Source organism: Bombina bombina, chromosome 3 (genome assembly GCF_027579735.1).
Source record: "Bombina bombina isolate aBomBom1 chromosome 3, aBomBom1.pri, whole genome shotgun sequence".
In the NCBI taxonomy this organism is placed as follows: domain Eukaryota; kingdom Metazoa; phylum Chordata; class Amphibia; order Anura; family Bombinatoridae; genus Bombina; species Bombina bombina.
In genome coordinates this window covers 1249118367-1249142869 of record NC_069501.1, presented here as the reverse complement: position 1 = coordinate 1249142869, position 24503 = coordinate 1249118367, and the positions used below count along the sequence as shown (strand labels likewise).

The 24503-nt window shown below is 41.4% G+C and overlaps 1 protein-coding gene across 5 annotated transcripts in view; it reads left to right on the top strand.

Annotated features, from left to right (window-relative positions):
• ATG16L2 (autophagy related 16 like 2) overlaps window positions 1-24503 on the top strand; it is a 372678-nt gene that overhangs the window by 301263 nt on the left and 46912 nt on the right. For all 5 annotated transcript variants that reach the window (XM_053708773.1, XM_053708771.1, XM_053708770.1 and 2 more), the window contains 4 exons: window positions 3191-3259; window positions 6758-6878; window positions 8482-8587; window positions 18652-18801. In XM_053708773.1, the coding sequence (XP_053564748.1) occupies window positions 3191-3259; window positions 6758-6878; window positions 8482-8587; window positions 18652-18801 (446 nt within the window). The remainder of the gene's footprint in view (window positions 1-3190; window positions 3260-6757; window positions 6879-8481; window positions 8588-18651; window positions 18802-24503) is intronic.

Genomic DNA, 24503 nt, shown 5'->3' with positions numbered 1-24503 from the left:
TTAATTATCTGCTCTCTTTTTTTATTTTCCTTTTCTGATTTTTCATCAGGATAAGGCAGTTTTGCGGACTTCATTTAAATTTCTTTCTATTTCTTATTATTTATTCTTTTCATTTTATCCTTTCCTTGTGTCCTAATTCTAAGAATTCTTTGGAGAGATCCTTACATTCTTTGGATGTGGTGAGAGCTCTGAAATATTATGTTAAAGCTACAGAAGATTTCAGGAAGACTTCTAGTCTATTTGTTATCTTTTCTGGTTCTAGGAAGGTCAGAAGGCTTCTGCCATTTCTTTGGCATTGTGGTTAAAGCTTTTGATTCTTCAAGCTTACTTGGAGTCGGGTCAAGACCCACCTGAGAGAATTACAGCTCATTCTACTAGATCAGTCTTCACTTCGTGGGCTTTTAAGAATGAAGCTTCAGTTGATCAGATTTGCAAAGCAGCAACTTGGTCTTCTTTGCATAAATTTACTAAATTCTACCGTTTTTATGCATTTGCCTCTTCGGAAGCAGTTTTTGGTAGAAAAGTTCTTCAGGTAGCGGTTTCAGTGTGATTCTTCTGCTTATGTTTTAAGTTTTTTCCTTTCATTTATGAGAATAAACTTATATTTTGGGTTGTGGATTAATTTTCTTCATTGAAAAATGGCTGTTTTTATTTTATCCCTCCCTCTCTAGTGACTCTTGCGTGGAGTTCCACACCTTGGGTATTGCCATACGTCACTAGCTCATGGACTCTTGCCAATTACATGAAAGAAAACATAATTTATGTAAGAACTTACCTGATAAATTCATTTCTTTCATATTGGCAAGAGTCCATGAGGCCCACCCTTTTTATGGTGGTTATGATTTTTTGTATAAAGCACAATTATTTCCAGATTCCTTTGTTGATGCTTTTTACTCCTTTCTTTATCACCCCACTACTTGGCTATTCGTTGAACTGAATTGTGGGTGTGGTGAGGGGTGTATTTATAGGCATTTTGAGGTTTGGGAAACTTTGCCCCTCCTGGTAGGATTGTATATCCCATACGTCACTAGCTCATGGACTCTTGCCAATATGAAAGAAATGAATTTATCAGGTAAGTTCTTACATAAATTATGTTTTATATATATATATATATATATATATATATATATATATATATATATATATATATATATATATATATATATATATACAGAGAGAGAGATAGGATCTGATAGAAGCACATACTCACCCACACATTCTCTTGATTTTAAAGTATGTGTCAGTACATTTAGGAAGAACAGAAATACAGAGAGGGGGGGAAGCACTGCTCAGTGCCTTAATCTTGAAAATCATTTTAAAGTAGTTCTAGAGTAGAGTGTGAGCTGTTTTGTGTATTATTACTACAAATTACTTATACCGGGGATGGCCAGACACCCCATGAGCCACGTGCAGCCCTCTGCAATCATTTGTGCATGTAGCCACCAATCGGCAAGTGCCATACAGGGTTCTGAGCCAAAAACGGGGGACGGCTTCTATACTTAAATTCCTGTTTTTGCAAGTAAAGATACCAAGACAACAAAGAAAACATGGTAATAGAAGTAAATTAGAAAGTTACTTAAAATTGCTGCTCTATCTGAATCATGAAAATTAGGTTTAATATCCCTTTAAGGGTCATAAAACATTGATCTGTGGCCCCCATATGTTAGGCAGTTGGTCATCACTGACTTATTGTAAATAATATACAGTATCTGTTAATACTTCAACTCTCCACTAGATGTCAGCAAAGTACAGATAATGACAAAATAACATCAATAGGAAATGCACTGCTACAAATAAATGATAAGGTAAGTTAGTTATACGTGTGAGATATTGACCTATTGCAGCTCTTGCTATCACTCATTAAAGGGATATTAAATTGCTGAGCACAACTAAAATAAAATGTTTACTTCTCATTGTATTGCTTTTGCTTTTCCTACTGTATGAACTGTGTAAAGCACTTCCCTTTTTAGAGATCGCTGCCAGCCCAGGTCCTCTTCAGCCGTATGCAGGATAATAGATGCAGATATGGCGACACTGTATCTCGCGGAATGGAGCTAAATATCCCTCCTTGCTTCTCCGGCCAAATAAAACTTCTTTAACCTCCAAAAGGTTTAATTTTGCACACTATTAAAAAGGCAATTTTATTTGCTGAAACGCGTAGAGCTTTTTAAATATTCTGTTTTAATAAACTTATATGAAGCTGTATCCCACTGATGTCTTGCTGGTGATTCCGATAATAAAAGCTGACCTTCACTTGATATCTTGTGAGTATCTTCCATTTGGCGTCCCCCTTTGTGTGACGTTACTGCACTATTTTAGGCTACTTTCTGTTGGAGGTTAAAGAAGTTTTATTTGTCCGGAGAAGCAAGGAGGGATATTCAGCTCCCATAGGTACAGCGCCGCCATATCTGCATCTGCTCTCCTACTGTACCTGCTCTAATCAAAACTCCTATTTCTTAACCCCTTCAAGTTACCTGATGGTGAAACTTCACCTCTCTGTATTGTACCACTCCCACAAGCCTGTGATAGGGAGTCCTTTACATAACAGTACGGCTTCTTCCTACACAGGCTTGAGAGTTTGCTACAATAATGAGCTATGCAATGTGCCGCTTCCACTGGCTGCTCTGCCCACAACAACATTAAAGAGACATGAAACTCAAATGTTTTCATAATTTAGAAAGAGTGTGCAATTTTAAACATCTTTTCAATTGAATTATATTATCTAAGTTTCTTCATTCTTTTGATATCCTTTGTTGAAAAGCAATTGGTGATTGGTGGCTGCACATAGATGCCTCGTATGATTGGCTCACCCAGGTGCATTGCTATTTTTTCAACAAAGGATATCTAAAGAATGAAGCAAATTAAATAATATAAGTAAATTGGAATGTGGTTTAAAATTGTATTTTCTACCTGAATCATGAAAGAAAAATGTTGGGTTTCATGTCCCTTTAAAACAAACAAAAAAAATGTTTGCTTTGATACAGGCTGCAATAATTTTTTTTAATTTTAATAATTTTTCTAATGCAAATTGTTGAACCACACTGTTTTTGTGTGGAATATTTAGAGTTAAATACACTGTTTAGTAAATCATGTGTTTATTATCGCTTTCAGGGATTTCATTCCTCTCTGTTTGAGAATTTAATTTATTAGTTAGTATTTTGATTGTAATTTTTCTTTTCCTTTTTACCAGGGGTATCAGGTCCTTGCAGCATCGTATAATGGGGCCGTACATCTGTGGAAGCTTGATGGTCGACCTAATGTAAGAGATACTTAAGTGGTTAATATTTAGACATAGCAGAGTTATGTGGGATAGTTATGTACTGTAGAGAAATACTTGCTGTACACGTAAAGGTGGTTGGTTCAAGCTTTAAGCTCTAAGAACAGAACTAAATGTATAACCCCAATTCCCGAAAAAGTTGGGACAGTATGGAAAATGCAAAAAAAAAAAATAATTTGAAAATTCAGTTCACCCTGCACTATATTGAGAAACGCATTATTAACAGATTATTTGATGTTTTACTTTGTGAATTTAATGTATTTTTTTAAAATATAAACTCATTTCAAATCTGATGACTGCAACATGTAACAAAAAAGTTTGGACAGGGGCAATTTAGGACTAATAGCGATGTGACAAGTTGTAATAAGAAGATGATGTAAAACAGGTGAGGCGATCGTGTAATTATAGTAAATAAGGAGCCTCCAAAATAGGCCTAGTCCTTCAAGAGCAAGGATGGGTCATGGTTTACCAATTTGCCAACAGATGCATCAGCGTAAAATCCAACACTTTAAGACCAACTTTTCCCAATGACAAATAGGTAGGATTTTGGGCATTTCACCTTCTATAAGATTCAAGGAATCCAGTCAAATCTCGGTGCCTAAAGGGCAAGGCCGAAAACCCCTTCTGAATGCGCGTGATCTCCAATGCCTCAGGCATCGCTGTCTCAAAAACCGTCTGTAATGGATATCCTGACATGGATTCAGGAATACTTTGGTAAACCTTTTGTCAGTTAACACCATTCGCCGCTGCATCCACAGATGCAAGTTAAGGCTTTACTATGCAAAGCAGAAGCCATACATCAACACTGTCCAGAAGCGCCGCCAACATCTCTGAGCTCGGTTTCATCTGAGATGGACAGTAGCACAGCAAAATCGTGTTTTCTGGTCAGACGAGTTAACATTTCAAATAGTTTTTGTAAAAAACAGTCATCGTGTTCTCTGGGCCAAAGAGAAAAAAGGACCATCCAAGCTGTTATCAGCATGGGGTCCAAAAGTCAGCGTCTGTCATGGGGTGGTGTCAGTGCCCCTGGCATGGGTAACCTGCACATCTGTGAGGGCACCATTAATGCAGAGAGATATGTATACATTTTTGAGCAACATATGCTGCCATCCAGACGTCGTCTTTTCCAGGGACGTCACTGCATTTTCCAGCAGGACAACGCCAAACCCCATTCTGCCAGGATTATAAGCGCATGGTTACTTCAGCAGAGTATTGGTGCTAGCGTGGCCTGTCTGCAGTCCTGACCTGTCTCCGATTTGAGAATGTGTGGCGCATTATGAAGCACAAAATAAGGCAAAAAAGGCCCCGTACAGTTGCACAGCTGAAGACATGCATAATGGATGAATAGGGGAAAATTCTGCTTGCTAAACTTAACCAACTGGTGTCTTCAGTACCCAAATGTTTAATAAGTGTTATTAAAAGAAAAGGTGATGTTACACAGTGGTAAACAGTCGACTGTCCCAACTTTTTTGGAGTGTGTTGGAGTCATCAGATTTGAAATGAGTGTATATTTTCAAAAATACATTAAATTCACAAAGTAAAACGTCAAATAATGTGTTAACGTATTTTCAATATAGTACAGGGAATATTGAATTTTCAAATTACTCTTCATTTTCCATACTGTCCCAACTTTTTCAGAATCGGGGGTTGTAATTTACTCTTTGGCTAAATAATGAGTTAAATTTAGATTACACTACTTGTGACTAAGCTGTGACAGCCTTAAGGGGACATGAAACCCCAATTTGTTCTTTCATGCTTCAGGATACAGCATACAATTTCTTTCATACAGGTGGTGAGAGTCCACGATCCATTACTCCTGGGTGGAGGCAAAGATTCCCAAACCCCAAGAGCTCTATAAAACCCCTCCCACCTCACATGTACCTCAGTCTTTACTTTGCCTCCACTGGAGGTGGTTGAAGAATGAAGATGTGCATTTGATTCTTCAGCGAGAGGGGTTTTCATTCTTTATTGAGGCCCGGTTTCTCCTCAGAGTACAGCACTTGTTAAAGAGATGTATTTGAGGTATGGTTTGTGATTCCTTTTTCACCTCATGGGACCTTCCATAATTGGTTGCAGGGTCTTTTGCCTCCCTCTATTGATCTATGATATACTCCTATTTCATAAAACTCTTCTGATATGTTTCAATACTGGTTTGGCTGTCTTCTGCTCATTTGCTGGTGGACGAGTGTCTATTGGTATCTATTTTAAAGGGATATGGAACCCTAATTTTTTTCTTTCATGATTCAAATAGAGCAGCAATTTTAAGCAACTTTCTTATTTACTCCGATTATCAAATGTTCTTCGTTCTTTTGGTATCTTTTTTTGAAAAAGCTGGAATTGAAGCGTAGGAGCAGGCACATTTTTGGTTCAGCACCCTAGGTAGCCCTAAATGTAACCACCAGTCAGCAAGCACTACCCTGGGTGCTGAACAAAAAATGTGCCGGCTCCTACGCTTCCATTCCTGCTTTTTCAAAAAAAGATACCAAAAGAACGAAGAACATTTGATAATGATGGGAGTACATTAGAAAGTTGCTTAAAATGACTGCTCTATGTATTTCCCTTTAGCATTTTAGACAATATATAGCTAGGAAAGAAAACCTGATACATTCATTTCTTTCATGTGGTGAGAGTCCACAAGACCTCACACTTTGTTTTTCTTTGAGCACATCTTTTTTTCCTGCTCCTTTTCTTACCTTACTATGCATGGCTGTACGTTAGACTGAGGTATGTGTGGGTTGGAGGGGTTTTATAGGGCTCTCTCTATTAGTAAGGAACAGTAATTCCCAGGGGTAATGGATCATGGACTCTCACCACCATGAAATAAAGTAATTTGTCAGGTAGCATGAAATATGTTTTTAAACAAAATGTTCTATTTACTGCTATTAGAAATGTTGCTTCATTCTCTTCATATCCTTTTTTGAAGAAGCAGCAGTGCTCTACTGGGAGCTAGCTAAAGGCAATGATAGGAGGTATATATGTGCAGCCATTAATTAGCACCTATCTCCCAGCTCCTGAGCCTACCTAGGTGTGCTTTCCAATTAAGGATACCAAGAGAATGAAGCAAATTAGTTAAAATGGAAAGTTGTTTAAAATTACATGTTCAGCACCTGGGTAGAGCTTTCTGATAGGTGTCGAAACGTAGCCACCAATCAGCAAGCGCTACCCAGGTGTTGAACCAAAAATGGGCTGGCTCCTAAGCTTACGTTCAAATAAAGATACCAAGTGAACAAAGAAAAATGAATAATCTGAGTAAATTAGAAAGTTGCTTAAAATTGCTTCTCTATCTGAATTGTGAGAGTTTAATTTTGACTAGACTATCCCTTTAATCATTGCAAATAAGTGTTGGGGGGAAGTAATTACACCCCATGGGGTTTTTGCACCTTTTCTGAAGTACTGTTCATTTGTTCATGGTTTAGAGAGAGCCAGCGTCTCTGAATAGTTTTGTTCTCACTAATGTATATTGTTGTGGCTTTTGTATAGGAGTCCCTCACCGGACACACAGGGAAGGTGACGGCAGCAAAGTTTACAATGCTTCAGCATCGAGTGGTCACTTGCAGTCTAGACAGGACCATAAGGGAATGGGATCTTCAGAAAGCTGCATGTGAGTGGGATCCTGTGAACAATTCTATTCAACAGTAAGAGAAAGTCACAAAAGACGCGTCAATCAATTACTCATAGGAGGCGCCCTGACAGCAAACTGGCACAATAAAGATAAAGGGAATCAGCAACCCCTGATATACCATACAAAGGGTTAAGCACAAACCAACAAAGGGATGGAGCATATATAAATATATACAGTGTGTATATATATATATATATATATATCCCAACAATAGAGTCTCTTTAATAAATAGCTGATGCCACAGGCAGCTTTCCGGTAAAAACATCATAAATGCATCTGGATCCTAGAAGAGGAGACCAACAGAGGCGCCTCTAGGTGCAATATTATCAGGTGATAAAAACAGCACAAGCAGATAAGAAATTCACTCACATGTGAAGAAGCACACAATAGTGCTAATGGGACAGGCCGAGACTTCTGAGCCGCTCGGCTGACTCAACGACCAGCTCACCTGGAAATAGTGCCCAGCGGTTGTGGTGCCTCTCTCCTGGAAATAGTGCCCAGCGGTTGTGGTGCCTCTCTCCTGGAAATAGTGCCCAGCGGTTGTGGTGCCTCTCTCCTGGTGGTCCCACTTTCCTGACAGACCCGCTCTCCTTGCAGGATATTCAGTCACGATTTCCAAGTCGAACGACTTTGTAACCACTGGATGCTACTTCAGGATCTGTTACAGTGTAACAATCATCTGCTACAGGGTTAGGGTATGGATGTGTGATAACAAAATTACCAAAGATAGGAGCGGTAGCGTATAAAAGCAATTTATTCCATAAAAACAATTTAAAACAGTGACGCGTTTCTCGGTGGTCCACGCCGTTTCCTGAGACTTAACATACAGGATAACTGCTACCTATTTAAATCAATGTGCTCCAATCAACTATAGTAAAAGAAACCTACACCTTGTTTGTTAATTGTTACACTCCCACAATTCCTCCTCCTCCAAAGTCAGACAAGAATATAATTTGTAGTAAACAAAGATTTTAAACTACTGCACTAACATATAGTGTATATAAATGGCAATAGCGATAGATACAAATACAGAATTGAAAACATTAACAAATTATCCATACTATCTCATAACGAACACAAACCAGTGTTCACCGCCGAGAAACGCGTCACTGTTTTACATTGTTTTTATGGAATAAATTGCTTTTTTACGCTACCGCTCCTATCTTTGGTAATTTTGTTATCACACACCCATACCCGAACCCTGTGGCAGATGATTGTTACACTGTAACAGATCCTGAAGTAGTGGTTAAAAAGTCATTCTCCTGCAAGGAGAGTGGGACCGCCAGGAGATCAGCACCAATTCCAGGTGAGCTGGTCGTTGAGTCAGCCGAGCGGCTCAGAAGTCTCGGCCTGTCCCATTAGCACTATTGTGTACTTCTTCACATGTGAGTGAATTTCTTATCTGCTTGTGCTGTTTTTATCACCTGATGATATTGCACCTAGAGGCGCCACTGTTGGAACTGGAATGTTTTGAAAAGACAGAAGGTTAAAATCTGAATAATTATGAAGCACTCAGGATACTTTCAGAACCACAAACTGTACATTATTTATATTCTTGTGATAATCCTATATATTTACACAGGTATCAGAAATATCTCCACCCCCTCGTTTTGCAGTGATGTGGTTTGCTCTGACTACTGTATTGTCAGTGGTCACCATGACAAAAAGATACGATTCTGGGACAGCAGGTAACTTGACAAACTATACGGTGTTTTTTTTTGTAAATAACTAAATGCTGAAGCATTCACAAATATAGGCCTAGATTTAGAGTTCGGCGGTAGCCGTCAAAACCAGCGTTAGAGGCTCCTAACGCTGGTTTTGGCCGCACGCTGGTATTTGGAGTCAGTGATTAAAGGGTCTAACGCTCACTTTACAGCCGCGACTTTTCCATACCGCAGATCCCCCTACGCCATTTGCGTAGCCTATCTTTTCAATGGGATCTTTCTAACGCTGGTATTTAGAGTCGTTTCTGCAGTGAGCGTTAGAGCTCTAACGACAAGATTCCAGCCGCCTGAAAATAGCAGGAGTTAAGAGCTTTCTGGCTAACGCCGGTTTATAAAGCTCTTAACTACTGTACCCTAAAGTACACTAACACCCATAAACTACCTATGTACCCCTAAACCGAGGTCCCCCCACATCGCCGCCACTCGATTAAAATTTTTAACCCCTAATCTGCCGACCGCCACCTACGTTATACTTATGTACCCCTAATCTGCTGCCCCTAACCCCGCCGACCCCTATATTATATTTATTAACCCCTAACTTGCCCCCCACAACGTCGCCGCAAGCTACTTAAAATAATTAACCCCTAATCTTCCGACCGCAAAGCGCCGCCACCTACGTTATCCCTATGTACCCCTAATCTTCTGCCCCTAACATCGCCGACCCCTATGTTATATTTATTAACCCCTAATCTGCCCCCCACAACGTCGCCGACACCTACCTACACTTATTAACCCCTAATCTGCCGAGCGGACCTGAGCGCTACTATAATAAAGTTATTAACCCCTAATCCGCCTCACTAACCCTATCATAAATAGTATTAACCCCTAATCTGCCCTCCCTAACATCGCCGACACCTACCTTCAATTATTAACCCCTAATCTGCCGACCGGAGCTCACCGCTATTCTAATAAATGTATTAACCCCTAAAGCTAAGTCTAACCCTAACACTAACACCCCCCTAAGTTAAATATAATTTTTATCTAACGAAATAAATTAACTCTTATTAAATAAATGATTCCTATTTAAAGCTAAATACTTACCTGTAAAATAAATCCTAATATAGCTACAATATAAATTACATTTATATTATAGCTATTTTAGGATTAATATTTATTTTACAGGTAACTTTGTATTTATTTTAACCAGGTACAATAGCTATTAAATAGTTAAGAACTATTTAATAGTTACCTAGTTAAAATAATTACAAATTTACCTGTAAAATAAATCCTAACCTAAGATATAATTAAACCTAACACTACCCTATCAATAAAATAATTAAATAAACTACCTACAATTACCTACAATTAACCTAACACTACACTATCAATAAATTAATTAAACACAATTGCTACAAATAAATACAATTAAATAAACTATCTAAAGTACAAAAAATAAAAAAGAACTAAGTTACAGAAAATAAAAAAATATTTACAAACATAAGAAAAATATTACAACAATTTTAAACTAATTACACCTACTCTAAGCCCCCTAATAAAATAACAAAGACCCCCAAAATAAAAAATTCCCTACCCTATTCTAAAATACAAAAATTACAAGCTCTTTTACCTTACCAGCCCTGAACATGGCCCTTTGCGGGGCATGCCCCAAGAATTTCAGCTCTTTTGCCTGTAAAAAAAAACATACAATACCCCCCCCCCAACATTACAACCCACCACCCACATACCCCTAATCTAACCCAAACCCCCTTAAATAAACCTAACACTAATCCCCTGAAGATCTTCCTACCTTGTCTTCACCATCCAGGTATCACCGATCCGTCCTGGCTCCAAGATCTTCATCCAACCCAAGCGGGGGTTGGCGATCCATAATCCGGTGCTCCAAAGTCTTCCTCCTATCCGGCAAGAAGAGGACATCCGGACCGGCAAACATCTTCTCCAAGCGGCATCTTCTATGTTCTTCCATCCGATGACGACCGGCTCCTTCTTGAAGACCTCCAGCGCGGATCCATCCTCTTCTTCCGACGACTAGACGACGAATGACGGTTCCTTTAAGGGACGTCATCCAAGATGGCGTCCCTCGAATTCCGATTGGCTGATAGGATTCTATCAGCCAATCGGAATTAAGGTAGGAATTTTCTGATTGGCTGATGGAATAAGCCAATCAGAATCAAGTTCAATCCGATTGGCTGATCCAATCAGCCAATCAGATTGAGCTCGCATTCTATTGGCTGTTCCGATCAGCCAATAGAATGCGAGCTCAATCTGATTGGCTGATTGGATCAGCCAATCGGATTGAACTTGATTCTGATTGGCTGATTCCATCAGCCAATCAGAAAATTCCTACCTTAATTCCGATTGGCTGATAGAATCCTATCAGCCAATCGGAATTCGAGGGACGCCATCTTGGATGACGTCCCTTAAAGGAACCGTCATTCGTCGTCTAGTCGTCGGAAGAAGAGGATGGATCCGCGCTGGAGGTCTTCAAGATGGAGCCGGTCGTCATCGGATGGAAGAACATAGAAGATGCCGCTTGGAGAAGATGTTTGCCGGTCCGGATGTCCTCTTCTTGCCGGATAGGAGGAAGACTTTGGAGCACCGGATTATGGATCGCCAACCCCCGCTTGGGTTGGATGAAGATCTTGGAGCCAGGACGGATCGGTGATACCTGGATGGTGAAGACAAGGTAGGAAGATCTTCAGGGGATTAGTGTTAGGTTTATTTAAGGGGGTTTGGGTTAGATTAGGGGTATGTGGGTGGTGGGTTGTAATGTTGGGGGGGGGGGGTATTGTATGTTTTTTTTTACAGGCAAAAGAGCTGAAATTCTTGGGGCATGCCCCGCAAAGGGCCCTGTTCAGGGCTGGTAAGGTAAAAGAGCTTGTAATTTTTGTATTTTAGAATAGGGTAGGGAATTTTTTATTTTGGGGGTCTTTGTTATTTTATTAGGGGGCTTAGAGTAGGTGTAATTAGTTTAAAATTGTTGTAATATTTTTCTTATGTTTGTAAATATTTTTTTATTTTCTGTAACTTAGTTCTTTTTTATTTTTTGTACTTTAGATAGTTTATTTAATTGTATTTATTTGTAGCAATTGTGTTTAATTAATTTATTGATAGTGTAGTGTTAGGTTAATTGTAGGTAATTGTAGGTAGTTTATTTAATTATTTTATTGATAGGGTAGTGTTAGGTTTAATTATATCTTAGGTTAGGATTTATTTTACAGGTAAATTTGTAATTATTTTAACTAGGTAACTATTAAATAGTTCTTAACTATTTAATAGCTATTGTACCTGGTTAAAATAAATACAAAGTTACCTGTAAAATAAATATTAATCCTAAAATAGCTATAATATAAATGTAATTTATATTGTAGCTATATTAGGATTTATTTTACAGGTAAGTATTTAGCTTTAAATAGGAATCATTTATTTAATAAGAGTTAATTTATTTCGTTAGATAAAAATTATATTTAACTTAGGGGGGTGTTAGTGTTAGGGTTAGAATTAGCTTTAGGGGTTAATACATTTATTAGAATAGCGGTGAGCTCCGGTCGGCAGATTAGGGGTTAATAATTGAAGGTAGGTGTCGGCGATGTTAGGGAGGGCAGATTAGGGGTTAATACTATTTATGATAGGGTTAGTGAGGCGGATTAGGGGTTAATAACTTTATTATAGTAGCGCTCAGGTCCGCTCGGCAGATTAGGGGTTAATAAGTGTAGGTAGGTGTCGGCGACGTTGTGGGGGGCAGATTAGGGGTTAATAAATATAACATAGGGGTCGGCGATGTTAGGGCAGCAGATTAGGGGTACATAGGGATAACGTAGGTGGCGGCGGTTTACGGAGCGGCAGATTAGGGGTTAAAAGTGTAATGCAGGGGTCAGCGATAGCGGGGGGCGGCAGATTAGGGGTTAATAAGTGTAAGGTTAGGGGTGTTTAGACTCGGGGTACATGTTAGAGTGTTAGGTGCAGACGTAGGAAGTGTTTCCCCATAGGAAACAATGGGGCTGCGTTAGGAGCTGAACGCTGCTTTTTTGCAGGTGTTAGGTTTTTTTTCAGCTCAAACAGCCCCATTGTTTCCTATGGGAGAATCGTGCACGAGCACGTTTTTGAGGCCGGCCGCGTCCGTAAGCAACTCTGGTATCGAGAGTTGCATTTGCGCTAAATATGCTCTACGCTCCTTTTTTGGAGCCTAACGCAGCATTTGTTTGAACTCTCGATACCAGAGTTAAATTTATGGTGCGGCCAGAAAAAAACCCGCGGAGCGTTAACAGCCCTTTTACCGCCAAACTCCAAATCTAGCCGATAGAGTGTTGTAACGCCTTTACTAATAAGCATTTCTTACACTCCTGTTCTCTAAGCCGAGTGTAAGCTCTTGCAAATGAGGGGTTTTCATCTTCTGTAACTGATAATGAAACTGAGATAGATAGGTTTTAATAATCTCCCCCATCCAGCTCCCTCACAGCTAAACAGACACGGCCCCTTTTGTGACAGTTGTTTATATGATGACAGCGGTTTATCATACACACTCAGGCTGTGATGCACATGAGAGCAGTTTATCATACACACTCAGGCTGTGATGCACATGAGAGCGGTTTATCATACACACTCAGGCTGTGATACACATGAGAGCGGTTTATCATACACACTCAGGCTGTGATGCACATGAGAGCGGCTTATCATACACACTCAGGCTGTGATGCACATAAGAGCGGTTTATCATACACACTCAGGCTGTGATGCACATGAGAGCGGTTTATCATACACACTCAGGCTGTGATGCACATGAGAGCGGTTTATCATACACACTCAGGCTGTGATACACATGAGAGCGGTTTATCATACACACTCAGGCTGTGATGCACATGAGAGCGGTTTATCATAAACACTCAGACTGTGATGCACATGAGAGCGGTTTATCATACACACTCAATATGTGATGCACATAAGAGCGGTTTATCATACACACTCAGGCTGTGATGCACATGAGAGCGGTTTATCATACACACTCAGGCTGTGATGCACATGAGAGCGGTTTATCATACACACTCAGGCTGTGATGCACATGAGAGCAGTTTATCATACACACTCAGGCTGTGATGCACATGAGAGCGGTTTATCATACACACTCAATCTGTGATACACATGAGAGCGGTTTATCATACACACTCAGGCTGTGATGCACATGAGAGCGGTTTATCATACACACTCAGGCTGTGATGCACATGACAGCGGTTTATCATACACACTCAGGCTGTGATGCACATGAGAGCAGTTTATCATACACACTCAGGCTGTGATGCACATGACAGCGGTTTATCATACACACTCAGGCTGTGATGCACATGAGAGCAGTTTATCATACACACTCAGGCTGTGATGCACATGAGAGCAGTTTATCATACACACTCAGGCTGTGATGCACATGAGAGCGGTTTATCATACACACTCAGGCTGTGATGCACATGAGAGCGGTTTATCATACACACTCAGGCTGTGATGCACATGAGAGCGGTTTATCATAAACACTCAGACTGTGATGCACATGAGAGCGGTTTATCATACACACTCAGGCTGTGATGCACATGAGAGCAGTTTATCATACACACTCAGGCTGTGATGCACATGAGAGCGGTTTATCATAAACACTCAGACTGTGATGCACATGAGAGCGGTTTATCATACACACTCAGGCTGTGATGCACATGAGAGCGGTTTATCATACACACTCAGGCTGTGATGCACATGAGAGCGGTTTATCATACACACTCAGACTGTGATGCACATGAGAGCGGTTTATCATAAACACTCAGACTGTGATGCACATGAGAGCGGTTTATCATAAACACTCAGACTGTGATGCACATGAGAGCGGTTTATCATACACACTCAATATGTGATGCACATGAGAGCGGTTTATCATACACACTCAGGCTGTGATGCACATGACAGCGGTTTATCATACACACTCAGGCTGTGATGCACATGAGAGCAGTTTATCATAAACACTCAGACTGTGATGCACATGATGACAGCGGTTTATCATACACACTCAGGCTGTGATGCACATGATGACAGCGGTTTATCATACACACTCAGGCTGTGATGCACATGAGAGCAGTTTATCATACACACTCAGGCTGTGATGCACATGAGAGCGGTTTATCATACACACTCAGGCTGTGATGCACATGAGAGCGGTTTATCATAAACACTCAGACTGTGATGCACATGATGACAGCGGTTTATCATACACACTCAGGCTGTGATGCACATGAGAGCGGTTTATCATACACACTCAGGCTGTGATGCACATGAGAGCGGTTTATCATACACACTCAGGCTATGATGCACATGAGAGCGGTTTATCATACACACTCAATCTGTGATGCACATGAGAGCGGTTTATCATACACACTCAATATGTGATGCACATGAGAGCGGTTTATCATACACACTCAGGCTGTGATGCACATGAGAGCAGTTTATCATACACACTCAGGCTGTGATGCACATGAGAGCGGTTTATCATACACACTCAGGCTGTGATGCACATGAGAGCGGCTTATCATACACACTCAGGCTGTGATGCACATGAGAGCGGTTTATCATACACACTCAATATGTGATGCACATGAGAGCGGCTTATCATACACACTCAGGCTGTGATGCACATGAGAGCGGTTTATCATACACACTCAATATGTGATGCACATGAGAGCGGCTTATCATACACACTCAGGCTGTGATGCACATAAGAGCGGCTTATCATACACACTCAGGCTGTGATGCACATGAGAGCGGTTTATCATACACACTCAGGCTGTGATGCACATGAGAGCGGTTTATCATACACACTCAGGCTGTGATACACATGAGAGCGGTTTATCATACACACTCAATCTGTGATGCACATGAGAGCGGTTTATCATACACACTCAGGCTGTGATACACATGAGAGCGGTTTATCATACACACTCAGGCTGTGATACACATGAGAGCGGTTTATCATACACACTCAGGCTGTGATGCACATGAGAGCGGTTTATCATACACACTCAGGCTGTGATGCACATGAGAGCGGTTTATCATACACACTCAGGCTGTGATGCACATGACAGCGGTTTATCATACACACTCAGGCTGTGATGCACATGAGAGCAGTTTATCATACACACTCAGGCTGTGATGCACATGAGAGCAGTTTATCATACACACTCAGGCTGTGATGCACATGAGAGCGGTTTATCATACACACTCAGGCTGTGATGCACATGAGAGCGGTTTATCATAAACACTCAGACTGTGATGCACATGAGAGCGGTTTATCATACACACTCAGGCTGTGATGCACATGAGAGCGGTTTATCATACACACTCAGGCTGTGATGCACATGAGAGCGGTTTATCATACACACTCAGGCTGTGATACACATGAGAGCGGTTTATCATACACACTCAGGCTGTGATGCACATGAGAGCGGTTTATCATACACACTCAGGCTGTGATACACATGAGAGCGGTTTATCATACACACTCAGGCTGTGATGCACATGAGAGCGGTTTATCATACACACTCAGGCTGTGATGCACATTAGAGCGGTTTATCATAAACACTCAGACTGTGATGCACATGAGAGCGGTTTATCATAAACACTCAGACTGTGATGCACATGATGACAGCGGTTTATCATACACACTCAGGCTGTGATGCACATGAGAGCGGTTTATCATACACACTCAATATGTGATGCACATGAGAGCGGTTTATCATACACACTCAGGCTGTGATGCACATGAGAGCGGTTTATCATACACACTCAATATGTGATGCACATGAGAGCGGTTTATCATACACACTCAATATGTGATGCACATGAGAGCGGTTTATCATAAACACTCAGGCTGTGATGCACATGACAGCGGTTTATCATACACACTCAGGCTGTGATGCACATGAGAGCAGTTTATCATAAACACTCAGACTGTGATGCACATGATGACAGCGGTTTATCATACACACTCAGGCTGTGATGCACATGATGACAGCGGTTTATCATACACACTCAGGCTGTGATGCACATGAGAGCAGTTTATCATACACACTCAGGCTGTGATGCACATGAGAGCGGTTTATCATACACACTCAGGCTGTGATGCACATGAGAGCGGTTTATCATACACACTCAGGCTGTGATGCACATGACAGCGGTTTATCATACACACTCAGGCTGTGATGCACATGAGAGCGGTTTATCATAAACACTCAGACTGTGATGCACATGATGACAGCGGTTTATCATACACACTCAGGCTGTGATGCACATGAGAGCGGTTTATCATACACACTCAGGCTGTGATGCACATGAGAGCGGTTTATCATACACACTCAGGCTATGATGCACATGAGAGCGGTTTATCATACACACTCAATCTGTGATGCACATGAGAGCGGTTTATCATACACACTCAATATGTGATGCACATGAGAGCGGTTTATCATACACACTCAGGCTGTGATGCACATGAGAGCAGTTTATCATACACACTCAGGCTGTGATGCACATGAGAGCGGTTTATCATACACACTCAGGCTGTGATGCACATGAGAGCGGCTTATCATACACACTCAGGCTGTGATGCACATGAGAGCGGTTTATCATACACACTCAATATGTGATGCACATGAGAGCGGCTTATCATACACACTCAGGCTGTGATGCACATGAGAGCGGTTTATCATACACACTCAATATGTGATGCACATGAGAGCGGCTTATCATACACACTCAGGCTGTGATGCACATAAGAGCGGCTTATCATACACACTCAGGCTGTGATGCACATGAGAGCGGTTTATCATACACACTCAGGCTGTGATGCACATGAGAGCGGTTTATCATACACACTCAGGCTGTGATACACATGAGAGCGGTTTATCATACACACTCAATCTGTGATGCACATGAGAGCGGTTTATCATACACACTCAGGCTGTGATACACATGAGAGCGGTTTATCATACACACTCAGGCTGTGATACACATGAGAGCGGTTTATCATACACACTCAGGCTGTGATGCACATGAGAGCGGTTTATCATACACACTCAGGCTGTGATGCACATGAGAGCGGTTTATCATAAACACTCAGGCTGTGATGCACATGAGAGCGGTTTATCATGCACACTCAGGCTGTGATGCACATGAGAGCGGTTTATCATACACACTCAGGCTGTGATGCACATGAGAGCGGTTTATCATACACACTCAATATGTGATGCACATGACAGCGGTTTATCATACACACTCAGGCTGTGATACACATGAGAGCAGTTTATCATACACACTCAATATGTGATGCACATGAGAGCAGTTTATCATACACACTCAGGCTGTGATGCACATGAGAGCGGTTTATCATACACACTCAGGCTGTGATGCACATGAGAGCGGTTTATCATACACACTCAGGCTGTGATGCACATGAGAGCGGTTTATCATACACACTCAGGCTGTGATACACATGAGAGCGGTTTATCATACACACTCAGGCTGTGATGCACATGAGAGCGGTTTATCATACACACTCAGGCTGTGATACACATGAGAGCGGTTTATCATACACACTCAGGCTGTGATGCACATGAGAGCGGTTTATCATACACACTCAGGCTGTGATGCACATGAGAGCGGTTTATCATACACACTCAGGCTGTGATACACATGAGAGCGGTTTATCATACACACTCAGGCTGTGATGCACATGAGAGCGGTTTATCATACACACTCAATATGTGATGCACATGAGAGCGGTTTATGAAAGGCAGATTGGAGTCAAGTGCAACTCCGAGGCAGTGGACTTGGGCTGATGGGGAGATAGTGTTGCTGTTGACAGAAATCAGAGTAGAGCTAGTGGGGGATTAGAAGCAGCTCAGTCTTGGACATGGTGAGAGGCCATCCAGGAAGAGATGCCAGATAAACAGTCACTGACATGAGAAAGGAACAGAGGGAGAGCAGAGAGAGAGAGACAGAAGAGAGAGAAAGAGATTATGTTGCTAATTTTGTCTCCCCAGGTCAGAGGGCTGCTGCAGAGAGATTTCAATGGAAGAGAAGATCACCTCCCTCTGTCTGAGTCAGGATCTGACGCAGCTTCTCAGCTGTTCTCGAGATGATGTCCTAAACCTCATTGACATGCGCTCTAGCAACATCAGGCAGGAGTTCAGGTGGGTTAACAACATTGCCCAAAAGTTGACTTATCATATTGCTGGCTTTCAAGTAGAAATGTTTTTCAGATAGAAAATGAATAGCTATTTATAGCAAATTGTATGTCATTTTCTTAGAATAATGGTTTTTTTGTTCTAAGGGATGACATTTTAAAATGTATTTGATTTTTGTGTTTTGTAAACCTGTGCTGAGAAATATTGTTTGTTATTTTTATGATGGGGAGGTGTCACTTTCCACCAATAGTTCTGTGGGAGTTTTGCTTATCAGCCATTGAGCAATCAGTCCCTAGGGTGTAGTTGTATGCAGACATGCTTTCAGTTAAATTTAAAATAAAAATAATTAAGCTTTTCTTCATGTGAAAAAAATATATTTAGTAGTGTTTTTGTTATACACAATAGACATTTGTTAGAGTTTACTGTTTTAGCCAGAGCTGCCTAAACTTTTTTTTAAATGGAGGGTCAGTCAATAATTATAATTTTTGGTATGTCAGGATTGACTGGAAGAGATATATTACATTTACTAGACATGTGCATTTAAATTTGTACAAATGCAAATAATCATTCTCATCACTGTTTTCCTCACATTTGTTTTGTAAAAAATGAAAAACAAATATACCCCTTTATTGAATAAACTAATGAATGCAACACAGAAGTATTTGATTTGTTCTTGACGTTGAAACTATTTATTTAAAGATGGGAAAGGCTCCAAACTTTGTTTTACACTATTAAATAGCAAACCAGCTATGTCCTTGTCTGTAGCTTAATCCTTGTGTCAGCTTTACTTTGGATCTTAACAATCCTGATACTATTTAAAGTGAAGGTAAACTTTCACAAATGAGTGCCCGGTTTTTAAAAATATTACTTAAAACAGGGGCACTTTCATTCATGAAAGTTTACATTTCACCATTTTTCTTAAAATACTTACCTTTCCTTCCTTCAGCAATGACGAATCCGGCTTCCTCCTTCCCTCAGGCAATGATTCCCCTAGGGGGGAAAGCCGTGATTGGAGGATGCTATATTCGTCAATGCTGACATAAGAAGAGACGTGCGGCAGGAGGGGGAATTGCTTCTCCGGCTTCAAGAAGAAAAGGTAAGTATTTTAACAAAACGGGTGAAATGTAAACTTTCATGAATGAAAGTGCCCCTATTTCTTTACAAGATATGACGAGCAGTGTTCCCTCTAAGGCCAGTTTTGTGAGCGGCCCAGCAGTGAAACAGTTAATAAGGGAAACACACCTTGCAGTCTGCATTGTGTAGTGATTTGCTAATTGTTCTAATTAACTGTTTCACTGCTGGGCCACTCACAAAAGTTGCCTTAGAAAGAACACTGATGACGAGTCCACGGATTTCATCCTTACTTGTGGGATTACGCCTCCTGGTCAGCAGGAGGAGGCAAAGAGCTCCACAGCAGAGCTGTATATATAGCTCCTCCCTTCCCTCCCACTCCAGTCATTCTCTTTGCCTGTGTTAGTGATAGGAAGAGGTAAAGTGAGGTGTTAGTTTAGATTCTTCAATCAAGAGTTTTTTATTTTCAAACGTTACCGATGTGTGCCGTTTTTATTACAGAGCAGCTTGTGTATAGTCTTCCAGACTATGTGAACTAGGGGATTTTTGTATCCACTGCGCCTCCCATATTTGTGCTGCATTATCTGTATATGATCTTGTGAGATTGTAACCAAGACCCTGCTTTTCACAGGACCTCAGGAGGAAGATGGGACCTCTTGATACTGTGAAGTAATTATGCTGTACCCTCAGAATAGAGGTAAGTGCAGTTTTATTCTGGGTATCTCAGACTAACTGTACTGATCAGACATATAAGTTTTTCCCTCTATATTTTCTCCCAGACAGTAGAGCAGTCTTGCATTTCCTATGAGCACTGGAGTATGTGTATGTTACTGGTCTTAGTTGATACCAAGGGTAGGAGAGAGACAGACCGGATCTTACTCAGAGTATGCACCAGACATTCTAGAATGATTAGGTGATCTAGAGGCACTGGGTGATGTTTGCGTGCAGGTAATCACTGTGCAACGGACTGGCTGATGCTGGGGTTATTTGTGTTAAGGCTCCGTTTTTGGGAATGACTGTTTGATGTGTCACTATGTTAATACAGTAGTCTAAGGCATTGCTATACTATTATATTTGTCGGCATTTTATTGTGACTTTTTATTTTCGATTACGCCCACGAAGGGCGGGGCTTAGTTTTGCCCGCTCTGTCAGCGCATCTATCCCTTCTCTGGTGGCTACATCGCATTGCTTCCTAGTGCACTTGTGTGATTTTCAAGTGACTAAGGTGCTCAGTACTGGCGGTGTTTTGAGTGGCTCAGGAGGAAGGTAGGAGCCGCAGCAGAGCAGGGTGACTGGGTCTTACAAAAATAGAAAAGACTGTTCAAAAGTAAAATCAAACTATATTTTTTCTAATTGTGTACATATGGGCAATTAACCCTCTGCCTTAGCGCTTATTTTGGATGCACATAAGGTTATAACTATATTAATCTGTTTTTCTTAAAGATACAGTACAATAATATTTTTTTTTTAATTAAAGCAGATTTGACCAAGATTGTTTTTTGTTTAGGTTATCATGGATGACCTTGAACAAAATACGTGACCTATGTGTTTGGATGCCATTGTGGAACCCCCTGTTACACTATGTGACAATTGTGTTGAGAGAGCCTTACAATGTAAAGAGAAAATATTTTTTAATAAAGATATGTCTAAAGATTGTTCTCAAACCAATGAGTTTCAGGGTATGCTGCAATCTTCTCCCCAAGCGTCACAGCCTGCTTCTTTCACTTTGCAGGATATGGCTGCAGTTATGTCATCTACCCTCACAGAGGTTTTGTCTAAGTTACCAGTATTGCAGGGCAAACGTAGCAGAGTAGAAGCTCAGGGGGTCCCTGTAACTTCTGATGCTTTGATGGCTATCTCTGATGTACCCTCCCAGGCCTCTGATTTGGGGGGTAAGGAGATCCTGTCTGAGGGGGAACTGTCTGATTCAGGTAGTGCGTTGCCCCAGACAGATTCAGACGTCATGTCCTTTAGAGTTAAGCTGGAACACCTCCGCCTGTTACTTCGGGAGGTTTTAGTGACTCTGGATGATTGTGATTCCATTGTGATTCCTCCAGAAAAATTGTGTAAGATGGACAGATATCTGGATTTCCCTGCTTATTCAGATACTTTTCCGGTTCCTAAGAGAATTTCGGAGATTGTTACCCGGGAATGGGAAAGACCGGGAACCCGTTCTCCCCTTCCCCTATGTTCAAGAAAATGTACCCTATAGCTTACACCTTGCGGGATGCTTGGCAAACGGTCCCTAAGGTGGAGGGAGCTATTTCTACCTTAGCTAAGCGTACAACTATCCCTATTGAGGACAGTTGTGCTTTCAAAGACCCTATGGATAAAAAGTTGGAGGGTCTCCTAAAAAAGCTATTTGTTCATCCAAGGTTTTTTCTTACAACCGACGGCCGGCATTGTGCCAGTCACAACTGCGGCGGCCTTTTGGTTTGATGCCTTGGAAGAGTCTCTGAAGACTGAGACTTCTTTAGAGGAAATAATGGATAGGATTAAGGCCCTGAAGTTGGCTAATTCCTTTGTTACAGACGCCGCCTTTCAGATTGCAAAATTGGCAGCTAAGAATGCAGGTTTTGCTATTCTAGCGCGCAGAGCATTATGGTTAAAAACTTGGTCTGCGGATGTGTCCTCTAAATCCAAGCTTTTGACTATTCCTTTCAAGGGGAAGACTCTATTCGGGCCTGACCTGAAAGAGATCATTTCTGACATTACGGGAGGTAAGGGCCATCTCCTCCCTCAGGATAAGTCAGCCAAGCAAAGAAGACAGAGTAATTTTCGTTCCTTTTGAAATTTCAAGGGAGTCCCTTCCTCCTCTTCAGCTAAGCAGGAAGGGAACTTTGCACAAGCCAAGTCCACCTGGAGACCCTACCAGGCTTGGAACAAGGGTAAACAACCCAAGCAGCCCGCTGCTGCTCCCAAGACAGCATGAAGGGGCGGCCCCCGATCCGGGACCGGATCTAGTAGGGGGCAGACTTTCTCTCTTTGTCCAGGCTTGGATAAGAGATGTTCAGGATCCCTGGACACTAGAAATCGTGTCTCAGGGGTATCAACTAGAGTTCAAAAATTCCCTTCCAAGGGCAAGGTTTCTTCTTTCATGATTGTCTGTAGACCAGACAAAAAGAGAGGCGTTCTTACGTTGTGTAGAAGACCTCTCCACTATGGGAGTAATTTGTCCCGTCCCAATACAAGAACAAGGGCAGGGGTTTTACTCAAATCTTTTCGTGGTTCCCAAAAAGGAGGGAATGTTCAGACCCATTTTAGATCTCAAGACTCTAAACAAGTTTCTCAGTCCCATCCTTCAAGATGGAGACGATTCTGACAATTCTTCCATTGATCCAGGATGGTCAATATATGACTACCGTGGACTTAAAGGATGCATACCTTCACATTCCTATCCACAGAGCGGACTGGGAGTGGACTGGGAGGCGGATTTTTTGAGCAGACAGACGTTTCATCCGGGGGAATGGGAACTCCATCCGGAGGTCTTTGCCTCCCTTATTCTCAGGTGGGGCAGACCGGAATTGAATCTGATGGCGTCTCATCAGAATGCCAAGCTCCCGAGATACGGATCCAGGTCCAGGGATCCCCAGGCCGAACTGATAGATGCCTTGGCAGTGCCTTGGTCGCACAACCTAGCTTATGTGTTTCCACCGTTTGCTCTCCTACCCTGGGTAATTGCAAGGATCAAACAGGAGAGGGCTTCAGTGATTCTAATCGCTCCTGCGTGGCCTTGCAGGACTTGGTATGCCAATCTGGTGGAAATGTCCTCTCTGTCGCCGTGGAAGCTTCCACTGAGGCAGGATCTTCTAATTCAGGGATCCTTCCATCATCCGAATCTAGTTTCTCTGCAGCTGACTGCTTGGAGATTGAACGCTTGATTTTATCTAAGCAAGGGTTCTCTGATTTGGTCATTGATACCTTGATTCAGGCACGAAAGCCTGTTACTAGAAGAATTTACCATAAGATATGGCGTAAATATCTTTATTGGTGCAAATCAAAGGGCTACTCATGGAGTAAGGTTAGGATTCCCAGGATTTTGTCTTTTCTCCAAGATGGATTGGAGAATGGGTTGTCAGCAAGTTCCTTAAAGGGACAGATTTCTGCTTTGTCTATTTTGTTACATAAACATCTGTCAGATGTTCCAGATGTTCAATCTTTTTGTCAGGCTCTGACTAGAATCAGGCCTGTGTTTCGACCAATTGCTCCTCCTTGGAGTTTGAATTTAGTTCTTAAAGTTCTTCAAGGGGTTCCGTTTGAACCTATGCATTCCATAGATATTAAGTTGTTATCTTGGAAAGTTTTATTTTTGGTTGCAATTTCTTCTGCTCGCAGAGTTTCTGAGCTTTCAGCTTTACAATGTGATTCTCCTTATCTTATTTTCCATTCTGATAAGGTGGTGTTACGTACCAAACCTGGTTTCCTTCCTAAGGTTGTTTCTAATAAGAATATTAATCAGGAAATTGTGGTTCCTTCATTGTGTCCTAATCCTTCTTCTAAGAAGGAGCGTCTGTTACATAACTTGGACGTGGTCCGTGCCCTGAAGTTTTACTTACAGGCGACTAAAGAGTTTCGTCAAACATCTTCATTGTTTGTTCTTTTTTCTGGAAGACATAGGGGCCAGAAGGCTATGGCTA